A 13942-nucleotide genomic window follows, 5' to 3' on the forward strand; every position below is an offset into this window, starting at 1 on the left:
GGATATATATAGGTATCACTCATACATGTGGTTCAGATCTACACTAAAATACGGTGCAGAAAACTTCTTCTATAAAGATATTATAGGATGTTAGGATGTTCTAAAAAGGATTTTAATCTAGTTATAAAACACGTACAATTCTGATTTCTACCAAAATGAGTCCCTCAAATTTCTATAATATCTACAAAATTCCATCTCTGACTTCTGAACTGCTCCACTACTATAAGGGGATAAGGAAACATCAAATCCTGCCCAAAATTGTATATAAGCCAGCATGCAAGTTGAGAGAACATTAAGGACATGGACTGTGAGAATTTCACAAAGTGGCAGGATAAACGGATGAAAGCCTAGAATCCTAAGAAGTGGCAGAGTCCATGGAGTTCCCTTGTGGCCTACTGGTTAGGATTTGGAGCTTTCACTGTGGAGGCCCGGGTTCGATCCCTGGTGGGGGAACCATCCTGCTTGCTTTGCAGCATGGCCGAAATACAAAAAAAAAAAGTGGTAGAGTCCACAATTATAAAGTCGATGCATGACAACAGATGAAAATCAGTGATGTATACAGACATAGAGAACAGACTTGTGGTTGCCAAGGGGAAAGGGGGATGCAGGAGGGATGGATGGGGAAAGTTTGGGATTAGCAGATGCAAGCTATTATATATAGAATGGATAAACAACAAGGTCCTACTGTACAGCACAAGAAACTATATTCAGTATCCTGTGATAAACCATAATGGAAAAGAAAACAAAAAAGGATGTATATGTATATATAACTGAATCACTTTGCTGCACAGCAGAAATTAACACAACATTGTAAATCAACTATACTTCAATAAAATAATTTTTTTTTTTTTTTGGCCTTGCCATGTAGCATGCGGGATCCCCAACCAGGGATCAAACCCATGCCCCCTGAAGTGGAAGCGTGGAACCCTAACCACTGGACCACCAGGGAATTCCCTCAATAAAATAATTTTTTTTAAAACCTATAACGTATATATGTAAGAAATCTTGCCTTACCAGTTTGTTGTGAAGCGTCTACCAGTAGCACAATTTTTGATCGGTTATCAGGACCTGCTGCATTTGTCTCTTTCTGAGTAGCTACATTTTTCACCAGTGGCCTTTTGCTTTTTATGTGCTGTTGTAAAAGCTGTTGCTGATTGAAGTAAAAAAAAAAAAAAAAAACTTAAGATCTTATTCAATGTACTAAACATTATAAAATACACATCCTTTATAAAAGATACTTAAATGTAGGCTACAAATTAGTGACTCCCAACCCATGAGGAAACAGGGTTACTGTGTTAGGATTTCATGAAATTATCTGCAGCCAATGATAACAGGGTAAATAATGTATTATACACACATTTATATACTACTTTCAAATAACCATTAATATTACTATAATAAAATATAAATTCATTTTGTCATTTGCATTTTTAGTTTTCTCAATCAATATCTAATAAACAATAAGAGTATAATCATGTCAAATTAGGGGTTGCAAATTTTTATTTAAAAGGGTAATAAAAAGGATGGTAACTTATCCAAAAGAGAAATTTTAGCAATGAATTACAAAAGAAATTTCTGCTTGAGAGTTTAAAAAGAAAATATTAAAAAGCTGATCCTTTCCTTCATTTTTAAAAATATGGGTATTCATCACTTAATAGTAATTTATACAATTCCAAATTTAACTTCTTAGATTCAAGTGCTGGAAATGCACTCTGAGAAATCATGTTACTTCAAACTCTGAAAGTTATATACTATTGTCTTCTTTTCATTCTCAGAGGTCCCAAAAGGATTTCCCTTGATCCAGAATGTTTCCATGAACAAAGACTAAAATGCTTTTCAAAGCAACTTCTAATGCTTGTTTGTATTTTAATCTGTTAAAAGTATGCCAGAAGATAGCAAAGACTTTTCACCAAAGAGGCTAGGCTAATGGAATCTAGGAAAGCATCAACTCCTTGACAATAACAGTCATAAAATGCATCTAATCCCTCTGCCTTCTATTAGCTCAAAAGTGCTGAAAAGAAACATGGTTTTTCTTCTTATGTGCTTTGATATCATGGCCTCAATAGAAAAGTAACCTTTTAGTTAAGAAACAGTCACCTAGATTAATCCTCCTGTGATTTCAAGGCCTTTGTGTCTTTTTTTTTTAATTTAGTCAAAGGCTGGTGCTGACAAAAGGTCATTTCCCACATTTATCTTTAATTTTCTTTAGCCCTGGGAGACCTTGTATTCACATAATAAAGCATCCCTTGAATAACAAAGTGCTATTCCCACTAAAAATTGACAGAACAGAAACAATGAAGTTGAAGAGACAAATGTTCTTTTCCATAATATCTCCTGCTTATTTCTGAAGACTGAAATGTCTTGATGTGCATTAGCCACTCAACACTGCTAGCAAAGGACCCAAACTAATCACTTATTAAAACTGGTGTCACTATGCAATTTTTATCACTAAATTAAAATACTTTGGAAATATCTGTGCATTATGCTTATGTAAACTCTCTGAAGGAAGTGGAAGATGACTGTAAATCATATCACCATTTAAGAATGAGGACCAAAACTAATGGAAAAAAGATTATTTTATAAATGCTAACACCATTGACTGTTTTCTAAAAGGTAAATTCAGGATTAAAGGCTAATCAATACAAGTAGCAAATTACTTATACTATTACTAACAAGAGAAATATCAAACACAAATGCCAATCAAATTCAGTCACTTACTTTTGGTACCACTGGTCCTCTATTACTGTTTCTGTTTCGATGACCAGATAACGGGAAGACCTGTCCAAGCTGATTTGGACGCTCAGTGCATTCTGCAGTTATAGTATTGACAGTATTTGCAGCCTGAAAAGTGTTGGAGTAAGGTGCAGGAAAAGGATGATAGAAACCCATAACTTGGGCACATGGTGCTGGCATCAGCTGATAATATGTATACTCTGTAGAAACAGGTGGCTGAGCAGATATAATGGGGTAAGCAAGGTATGGTCCAGCAGGGTTTGGATTAGGCTGTTGCCATCGTATATCATTGTTATATAATGGAAACTGTCTGTAAAATCAAATCAAAAAAGAAAAAAATCTATTGACATGTATGTCTAAAACTAATGCTAAAACAAAATCTCAACGTGTTTTAATAAAAGAAAAAACAGTACAAAGTAGTAGCCTCATAGTAATTCTGAAAGAGATAAAATTACCGTTTTATAAATTTCCTTGCTATAACTAGAGATTTTTATGTACATGTAATAACAATTTAATTGACAGTAAAAGGGAATTCAACCTGATAGCTTACTGCATTCCAAAATTTAAAAATTTTGGTACGGACCTTTCTCATTTGTAACTCTCCCCTCAACCTCCTCAAGGTATTTCTGCTTAAAAGTTAAAACACCTAGTTGCTGAATCTGCCACTAAAGGCAGTCCAAAGTTCCCATCCAATGGTAACAACTGTGACAGTCTTCTGCAAAAAGCAGGGTAAGGTGATCATTGTGTAAGGTGATCTTTACAACGGGTGTTTGATTCTTCCACCTCCCATTCTTTAGCTCAGGCCCACAGCCTCCTACTCCTCTACCATACTCCCCTAACCACCTGGCCAAGTCCAGCTCTTTCCCTGGCTCCCCTCCTTGGCAATGGAAGCAGGCACCAGGTCCAAGGGAAAGAAGAGAAGAAAAAGGCAAGCTTGTTCACTACCATCTATCTCCAGCATTAGAGTTCTCCTAGTGCAATCCCTTCCTATAAAGCACCAGTCCTTCCTGTCTCAGCAATTCTCCTTGCAGACAGTTGCTGTTGACAAATGAGGGGTCATAGGGGGCTGGAGTACAGAGCTTTTCCTCACTATTCCATGACAAAGCAAAAGGGAAAAATACTCCCTGCCACAATTCTAAAAATATTTTCAAATAATCTGATGGCTGGCTTACTCATGAATTCTCAAAGATTATTTGGTAAGGTAAGAAAAATTAAATTTATCATACTGTACACTTGGCCACTTTGTCAAATACAGAATAGTATTTTTAATCTAGTTTACAAATCACTTCAAACATAATCCAATACAGGTCAAAGATTTTTAATATAATGTTAACTTGACTCAATTGAGAAGACTCCTTTAGCTTCTACTGTTTGCCTAATGCCCAAAACTATTAAGAGTTTTAGACTATTAACTTGAATATTTAATATCTGAGACAGTAATTTAGTGATCCGTTATCTCATACAACCAGAATTTCTCAAAGAATGTGCCTGGGCACACTAGTGTGCCACAACGGTTATAGATGTATAGAAATATTGATTGCCTTAGCCCTCAGGGGTGACTGGGCAAAGGCTAGAGCCTAGTCCCCTCATCCATTTATCCTAGAGTGCTGGAGAAGTACAATTTTTTGTGTGATATAACTTGAAAGAGGCTGAAAGTACTTTTGTACAGCAATAAAATGAACGACACCAATGAAATGCTAATCATTCAGACAGTCTAAGCAGGGTTAGAAAGGCTATCATGACTATCACAAGGTGCACCCTAAACACTAGGTCACACATTATCTAAACTGTAAGCATTTTGCTACATCACCCTGTGACTACAGCACAGAAGCTAAATTTAAACTACAATCAGAGTCTAAACACATATATGCTACCTAGACACAAAAGCTTCAAAGTTAAGGGCTACCCCTTGATATATTCTTCTTATGCCAGACTGTCTTGGCAATTATGATTAGATGCCTATCCTCAAAAAAGGATTTTTGTTCACCCCTCTTTCTGAATAATTCATTTCTCCCTTTGAGTCAATTTATTTCAAACAAATTTCAATGACTTATCATAGGAGACACATACAAAGAATTCCATTTTCTCTTAGAAAGAATGAGAAAATAACAATAATCCATGTTAACAATTTTTAAATTTCTACATCATTTGGTTTTATTTACTCCTCTTAGAAAACAGAGAAATGGTTAATGTTTAAAAGTTACAAAAGAAAAAATTAAGAAGTATCCTTTGCCAACTTCTATATTTCCCTACCCCTTTCTTCCCCCATCAAAAGAAAATAATAGTAAACAAATTACCTATTGGACTGGTTTTCCTGAACAAATGGATAACAAGTAATCAGGTAGCTGGGAATTGGAGTTGGTTCTACACCAGAAACACTGCCGTTATCATTTGGGAGTGCCATAGGGATCATAAATGTATCAGGATTCTTCTTCTGGGGAATAAATGGTTCTACCTCAGCTGACAGCTTGACATTCTTCAAAGAGAAAGTGAAACACATTACTAACAAACGAACAAAAATTTAAATAATACAAATTCACAATTTAACAATAAAAGAGACAGTCTTTACAAACAGTAATTAGGTCTCTAATGTCACAAGATATTCAAAGGAATAGCAAGGTCAAATTAAAATAATTAAATATGATTACGTTATTTAAACAAAGCCATCAAATAGGAGAAAAGTTATCAAAGGTTACTAGATTTCAATGAAGTCATTCCTTACATAACCAAAGCTGTTAAAACAATCAAGAATACAAGGAAACTGTACCTCACAGTCCAAAAATAAAGCTGGTAGTAAAAAAAACAAACTAGCTCTTCAGACAAAACAATGTGTTTTTAACTAATTTTGTTAGGGGAAAAAAAATTACTCAACAGAGTTCTGAAGGATACTTTATATTTGTTTGAATAGTCTAAAAAATAGTCTATTTCTGTCCATTTCAGGAAATTAGATTAGTATGGTTAAATTAAAAGGAAGGAAAATGTCTACAATAAATGAAAAAAAAAATAAGGGAGAAAAACTTTTGCCTCACAGTTAAACTGGGGAAAAAATGAGTACTTCAGCTTCCCAGAAGACAAGCCAAGTAAACTAAAGTAATCCAGTCTACGTACTCCATTTTAGTTTATTTTGTATCTCTCCTTATAAATCTATAGAGGTTTAACAGACATAATAAACTACAATACTAAGGATGCACAAGTTGGTGACAAAACTATAAAGAAAAGTAAATAAGAGCCATGAAAATTAGGATAGGAATTACTCTTAGGAAAGAGGAAGCTGTGATTGGGAAGAGGCACCTGTACGGTTTCTGGGGTACCTGGCAAAGTTCTATATCCTAACTTGGGTGATACGAGGTATTCATCCAATAATTCATTTAGCTGTACACTGGTTTTATGCAGTTTTCTTTCTATATTTGTTATATTTAACAACAAATTTTTAAAATTTAATTATACAAAGAAATAATCTATAGGCACATTCTGTAAAAGCAGAATGTTAAAAACCACAAACATTACAATCTAAAAAGATATTAAACACTTCTTAGCAAAACCAGTAAGTGGAATGCAATCCAATTTTTCAACAACTCAAATCAACTACCTGAAAGCAATAGCCCTAACCAGAACTTTTTCCCCACCAGAGTGGCATTCAGTAGAAACTCCCATCAAGGCATATTTCTCAGAATAAATTTCATGCATGTTTCTCACAAAAGTAATCAGTAGCAAATCCAAGAAAATCTAAAGAAAAGACTTGATATGCTAAATATAGAGCCTTTTTCAGAAAAACTGTTCTCCAAAGAGTCCACTGTAAATATTCAGTAATATGTGTCTGGGGGAAGAAATCTGAACTATATAGCAGTATCAATTCAATATCCTTCCTCCCCACCTGATTTAACTTTGAAGCCTACTTCTGTACTACTAACCAAATCTGAAGTTGATAACGTCATTGAACTCACAAATATCTGTGAACTGGAGTTGGTTTCTTGAATTTCAACACAAGAGGCAAAAACAAATGTTAACAGTGTAAGTCAGTGATTGTCACTGTGATAGTCAACATGATTCAAAACTTATTTACATAAGGTATAAAATATCAACCTTTGAACATATGAGAACCTGAACAGTTTTATAAATCTGGACTAGAAGACACCAGGATTTTTTTTTAATGCAAGGTATGCAGTTATATTAAATTCTCAGCCCAATATGAAAAAAAGGAATAATACTAATATAAAGAAATAATTTAAAAATAACTTTTCCTGATCCCCCCAAGTAATACCAACTCATAAATTACTTTGGTAACAACAAATTCAAATTCTTGCTCAAGTCAAAAGGTGCAGGGAATTCCCTGGCAGTCCAATGGTTAGGACTCCACTTCCACTGCAGGGGGCACAGGTTCCATCCCTGGTCAGGGAACAAAGATCCCGCAAGCCAGGTGGTGCGGAGGGGAGGGGAGACAGTGCCACAAATTTTTTATGCCTAGTCTCATTTGTACTCTATATGTTTTATGAATTTAGGCAACCCACTATTCAAAGTGTCATGCATAATTTATAACTAATATCTGCACATATACACAGTATATGTCCTTAAAAATTAAAGTCTGTATTGGTTTCTATTCTAAGTGCAATTCTAGATATTGGCATTCAACAATAAAACTCACAAACACTGAAACGATCCTTTGTTTTTAGCAAAAAAGAGAAGCTGCTGTAGTCAACAGCTGCACAAACAGAAGATGTCACTAGTAGGAACAGACTGGCAAACTTTCTCCTATAGTTACAACTCCATATGGTTTTATAAGTTGTTTATTGTGACTTTGGGGCCTTCAGTGTCATACATCAAAATGCAGCCTCAGTTGTTCTCAGGCCTGAAAAGTAATGTAAAGATCCCAAACTATTTTTTAAATTCCATATAATAAAGCCCATAGAGACAATATGTTAAGCAAGCAACAAATTCTGGCAATATTTCAATTATATTAGCATAGAGATCAAAGGAAAAAATGTTTTAACATAGTGGACAACAAAATGTTATGGAAAAATTAGACTAGTTACTTCATACAATGATATGCCTCAGTCTGAATTTCTGTTTAGTCTCTCTACTTTTGCCATGATCTGGTTTTTAGAAATCAAAAATTTTATAGCAAATTTTTGTCTCCTTAAATAAAATATAAATATGAAAGAAGTCTAAACACAGAACAAAATCTATTCCTGTACTTCTCTTTGTTAAAAAAAAAAACTACACAATAAAATTATCTTTCTCTTTCAGAAATTATTTCAGAATTTTCCAAATTAATGAAAAATCATAATCCCAGAAACCTGTATTTGAAAAAACAAAACAAGCTGTTTCACATTCATTTAAAATTCTGCATATAGTAAAACAAACATCAATAAAATTTCTTTGATGTGAATAATCTAGAAAAACCAAGAATTTATCAGAACAAAAAACTATAAAAACCTTATTTAAAAGTTTATTGAACAAACGCATTCAGATCACTGAGAGCCTATATATAATTCAACAAACATGCATTGAGTTCATGTTCTGAAGAGAGAACCACACGAGGCTGGTTTAGGGAAAATGAGCAAACATTACTACAAAGCACACATCAACAGAAAATGCATACTAAACTCCTCTGAGACAGAACATTCAGAAGAGTGCGAATAATTTTCCCAAATTAATCAACAGAAAAAAGACACTCACTTGAAATCAAAACTGAAGTAGAACATAATACAGCACGCTCCCACAGTGAAATGTCAGTATGTACTACACACCTAGAGAAAAAATATGACCATGGAAACCCTCCACATTCTTCCTATGTTAAGGTAAATATGATATATCAAACATTATTTTACATATCATGGCCAAAGATAAAATGTCTTCTGAAGGAAAAAAATGCTTCAGAGATACCTGCTGGCTTTATTGTTTTCTGGTTGGAATGTTTTATACTGGAAGTAAACCACTTGCCAAAACAAATCACAGTAGTTATACATATGAGTTCTGCCAAGACTTTAGAAAATAGTGAAAAAACAAAAAAACCGTTTACCTTAGACTCTGACCATTTGCCTTCCTATCCACACATTTTCCCCCTTTTTTTAAAATAGACCACATTTAATCCTGTTAAAGTCTGGTGGTACTTTTCTAACATCCAACTTTCTAAATTTAATACTAGTTTTTGGAATATCTAATTAATTAATTCCTGCTTTTCCTTTTTTTTTACTCTCTTTCTTTGAAGGGTTTACCCCCAAACTTCTTGCCTTGGATGCTTAATTTTTAATTTCCTTTTAAAATGTTGAATAATGAAAACATTTATGACTATGCATTTGCCTCAGAGTAAGCTTCAGCCACATCCCATACATTGTCATGTGTAATATTTTATTACTTTTTCAAAAATCTAAAATTCTACTTTATATTTCCTCTTTGACTTAAAAGCTTAGGGAAAAATGCCTTTTAAAATTTCCAAATGGTATTTTCAGTAAATGAGCATTATTTACCTTCTTTTTAATTACAAAAATATTATTTTTAAAATTTGTTAAGACAATCATTTACTTAGATCTATAAAAGCTAACTGTAACTGCTGAATAATAAACATTTTAGAGTAACTTATCTAGAATATATTTAGTTTGCAGTGCTGATATTATTTGAAGTTTATAAATTATTTAAAGAAAAAAATTATAAACCGAATAATTTTATATCTTTATTGGTAATCAGCACTTTGCATGAAGCCATATGCATTTATTACACATTTGCTTTTCTAAGAATTAAAGACATCAGTGATCAATAATTTTATAAATTATTTTAAAAGAACTTATCTAACGTTAATGTACTAAATATCAAGCCAATGTTTAAATTATTTGATAATACAAATGAGATAGTAAACCTGAAGTGTTCTGTTACTTCTAAGGTTATTGTTTATTAAAAAAAAAAATCTCAAAACACTGTCCTAAATTTACTAAAAATAGAAACACTAAGACTTTATAAACAAAATGAACTCCATGATTTATGCTTCACATCCCTTTATACCAGCTTTTTTTCCCTTAAGAACAAAAACAACAAAAAGGCACAATACCAAGTAGTTCTTAGAACTAACTCTGGCAATTAAAATTAAGCTACTTGTTTTGATTTAATATAGTCTTGGTAAAAGAGAATACTCCTGAGACTCCCTTCTGGTTATAACATTCTTTCAAATAGTCATTACTACAATTAAGACTATCAGCTAGCATGTATTCCCAGTAACTTATTTTTTAAAATCTCGATCAATGCACACACAATTTATCCTTTTATACAAACATTTTATATTTTTTTTTAAAAAGGGGTAATTCAACAACAGCAACATGAATGCCTTCAGGCAAAACATGCCGAGTTTTTTCTTAAGTTACACTTGTGCAATACTACAAGGATTTCGCTTAGATTAAGACAAAATGCAGAAAGTGTGTATTAGTACTATTTTTTAAAAATCAAACTTCTGTGAATTGCTAACCACTACAATATAATAAGTTTTAATGCTGTAGACATTCCCAGAAATTCTAAATATAAACCAACAATGGTTTAAAATGAAAAAAAAATGTTTTGTGAGAAAAAATGGGAATTCAGCACATATGGCATCTGTTTTTAATGACTTTTACCTATTAAATTCACTTCGTTATTAAAAATATAAAAGTACATTCCAAATAACTTGGAAAAGCCATGGCATTACTCAGTGGTATAGTGAAAACAATCAAGAACTCCACCCACAAAGTGGACAAATCTCAGTTCTAGCCCCTAATCTATCATGAAATGAATGATTCTGTGCCTTTTTTCAATGATGAATATGAGCATATGATGAAAATAATGGAGTCTTGCCCCAGAAAAGTGCTAATTAAAACGAAGAAGACTCCTTCCAGGTCATCCATGGATCCCTGAATTAACTGCCTACAGCACGAACCAGGCATCACTTCCTGGGGTCTCAGCTTCCTGTGAGCATGTGCGGGGAAAGGAGGATTGATTCAAATTATTCTCTCATTTAAGGTTAGGCTAAGGGAAGAGGCAAGAGGTATTGGAGGGAAAAAAAAAGAAAAACTCTTCAACGGAAAACCTACATTTATGATTTTTCTCTGAACCTTAAATTTCTACAAGATTTTAATAGGTTGTGGACTTTGGAAAGATACAGGATGAAAGATGAAGAGGCTCTCTAAATAATTTGCTCATAGCACTTGCTATTAAGATAATCACACACAAATAACTATGCTAAGGGTTACCATCTAAATAGTTCATTACATTTCCTCTGGGATGAAGGGAACCATAAGTATACATATGGCAGCATTACTAGTTACAGTTCTGTCATCACAGAGAACGACCAAAATGTTTAACCCTTTCATTAGTGACACACATACAAAAAAAATCAAGAAAATTTCCTATTCACTTGTCAGGCTTTCAGATCTCAGACACTTTTGATAGATACCTTGAAAAATTGTTTTTCATTAAATTGGATATAGGGTGTATATAAAATACCCGGGGTCACAGGAAAGCCTGTATGTATTTGCCAAGGGGCCCCAATCACTTTTGCTTCGGTAAATACACATATTGTTTCATAAAACTCATTTGTGTTTTCAGAGGCATATTCACATAAAGCTTTTTTTAAATAAAGATTTTGTAAAAATAAAAATACACACACACACACAACCAGGAGGCTGCTCTTTGCCTGCTAAAAGAGCCCGATTTAAAATCAGAACTGGCTCTCACTAGCTACAGATACAGGAATTTGGGAAATCTTGTCTCATTATTCAGGTGTTAATTATCCATTTGTAAAGTAATTAGGCAAATCCCTAGTCTCTCTTTTTCCTTCATCTATTTGCCTAGTTCATCACTGGGCAAGGCCTTCAACTGAAGAGGGGAATGGAGAGTGAGTAAACTTAGATTTCATCAAATTAAATCGTTTCACACAGGTCTCAGGATGGAAAATACCGAAACTTCTGTGGGGGAAGAAAACTATTATTTTAGATTATTTTTTTAACACTACCACCATCCCAGCCTCCCAGCACCTACTGGCTTCGATAATCAATAATTTGATGCAACTGAAAACACTAATGGGACTGCTTTGTGAATATGAAAACGGGCTCGGAAATGAATTCGCGCTTCGGTCCTACACCTTTAAAATATAACATCGACTTTTTAAAAACACTTATTTTTGCGAAATAGTTGGCTAGAAGGGCAAAGGGAAACCGTAGTATTTCATATCTAAAAGGGAAGACCTCCCTAAAACCACTGCAAAAACAATGCTTCGCTCAAGGAAACGTAGATCTTAAAAAAGCCCATAAACCTCCCCCCGCCTTCGTCTGTAGTTATCACACATTCTCTGACAGTTTTTCTAAGTGAGAAACCTTCAAAAGCCTTTCCACCTTGAAAACACATTCCAGAACTGAAGGGAAGGGAAGGGGGGGGAGGTGGTATTCTCTGGAAGTTATAAACCCTCTCTCGGGAGAGCACGGACAACTTGGGAGTCTTCTGGCCCCTTTCACCAAGCCAGGGAGGAAGAGCAAAAGCGAGTCCCCAGCCCGGGGGGAACGGGGCTGGAAAAGCCCCCAAGCTCGAGACAGCAGCTGGAACAATGCAGGAGAGTGGGGCGCCGCCAGGCTCCCGGGGAAAGGAGGTCTGCGCCAGCAAAAACCCGAAGGCTTCGGCCGTTCGGGCCCACGCTCGGAGACCAGGGCCCGCCCGGGAGGAAGCAGCGACCCCCAGCTCCCGGCCCGGCCAGCCCGGCCCAAACCCGCGTACCTGGTCTGCGGGGGCTCGGTCCATGGCGCCTGCAGCCGCAACGGGCCCGCGTTAGTCGGTGTCGAGAGCGCCTCGGGCCGCTTTCTCCATGGCCCCCCGCTCGGGTCGAGACCGGGCTCCAGACCTCCGCCCCTATCTATCTGGCCCCGACACAGAGTCCGGCTACGCCACTGGCCGAGGAGGTGGCTCCAGCTTCGGGAGGAGGAGGCGGCGGCAGCCTCACGGAGGGATCATCTGGGACGGAAGCCGAGGAGGGCCCAAATAGGAGAAAGCCGTAGGCGGAAATGGCGGTGAGCAAAAGGGAAAGAAGGGGGAGGAGACCGAGGGGGGCAGTGGGCGGAGTGACCGCAGGCGGCGTGAGCTGGCAGTAAACGAGCCAGAGCTGGCTGATCTGGATGCCGAGGCCAGGTGGAGATTCTCAGGAGCAAGTGCCCATAACCACTCTGCACTTTACGCGGGACTTAACTGCCCCTCTGGACTGCTAAACTAGAGGAGCGTGGGACCATTTGGGACTCAGGACACCCGGTTTTTAGTCTTCAGGGACCTCAGAGACCACTTACTTATCTCAAACTACCTCTTAGTGATACTGGAAGAGCTTTTAGCTGCCTGTGCATGTGATCCTTTCTTATGTTATCCGGCTAAAGGGAGTCTTGACTGTAAAGGAAAACACCCCAGAACGGCCACCACTGAGAAATGGAGACAGGAGGCTCCACAAATACTGATTTGGTAATTCACTGTCAAGGTCCAGGTCCACTTCTAGGCTCACCTTCAGGCTGATTTGCCCTATGTCAGAACCCCTCATTTTACCCAGAGTCTGTATCCCACCACCCAACAGGTAACATACCCAACTCTGGTATGTTGCTTTTTCCAGTGTGCCTATTAACTGTTCCTTGAGGAAAGAGACTGCCATGAAATTGGACACTTGGTAAGCATAGCGGATTGCCTCTGGGCATCTCCTCGAACACACCCTCCAACACAAACCCTGAAAGTTATTGCTTGCTGGTCAGTTCCAGGGTGAGGAAGAAAAATAAAAAGCTACATAAGCTAACTCACACTTAAGTGAAGGGAGAGAGTAGAGGTGGCTCCTGTGTGGGAGAGTGGTGCGGAGATTCACAGCTGGGAAAGAATTTTAAGAAGTTTGCTTTGTTATGCTTCAACAGACATCAGTAAAAACTTGCATTGCCTTTTCAGTTAGGCTGACTTGGTAGTCTGGTTTTATTTGACTAGGACTCCAAGAAGAGGTGGTCTGTGGAGCCCCTAACTGTACTTAAGTTGATACTATATTTTGACCTGGTGAAAGGAGCTATAGTAGGTTAATAAGACTTACATCAAGGCTGGCAGCGGAAACCATTTCTAAGGAGAAACATTTATATTTTTATGTAGAGCTCTCTCATTTATTTAGGTTTAACTCTGCTGCCTCCTCAAGTTTTACATGTATGTGTGCATGTGTGTGTATATATATAAGATCCCGCATGCCACGCAA

The 13942-nt window shown here is 36.4% G+C and overlaps 1 protein-coding gene across 1 annotated transcript in view; it reads right to left on the reverse strand.

The window, feature by feature from the left end:
* Positions 1-12754, reverse strand: part of SECISBP2L (SECIS binding protein 2 like) — a 62376-nt gene extending 49622 nt beyond the window's left edge. Inside the window, exons 1-4 of the mRNA XM_027096668.1 lie at positions 12460-12754; positions 5031-5209; positions 2719-3043; positions 1015-1150 (exon numbers count right to left, since the gene is read on the reverse strand). Of these exons, the coding sequence (XP_026952469.1) occupies positions 1015-1150; positions 2719-3043; positions 5031-5209; positions 12460-12483 (664 nt within the window). The 5' untranslated portion in view covers positions 12484-12754. The remainder of the gene's footprint in view (positions 1-1014; positions 1151-2718; positions 3044-5030; positions 5210-12459) is intronic.
* Positions 12755-13942: the final 1188 nt, after the last annotated feature.

The sequence above is a fragment of the Aethalodelphis obliquidens genome, unplaced genomic scaffold (genome assembly GCF_003676395.1).
Source record: "Aethalodelphis obliquidens isolate GAN/ISIS:26980383/991018 unplaced genomic scaffold, ASM367639v1 scaffold105, whole genome shotgun sequence".
NCBI lineage: Eukaryota > Metazoa > Chordata > Mammalia > Artiodactyla > Delphinidae > Aethalodelphis > Aethalodelphis obliquidens.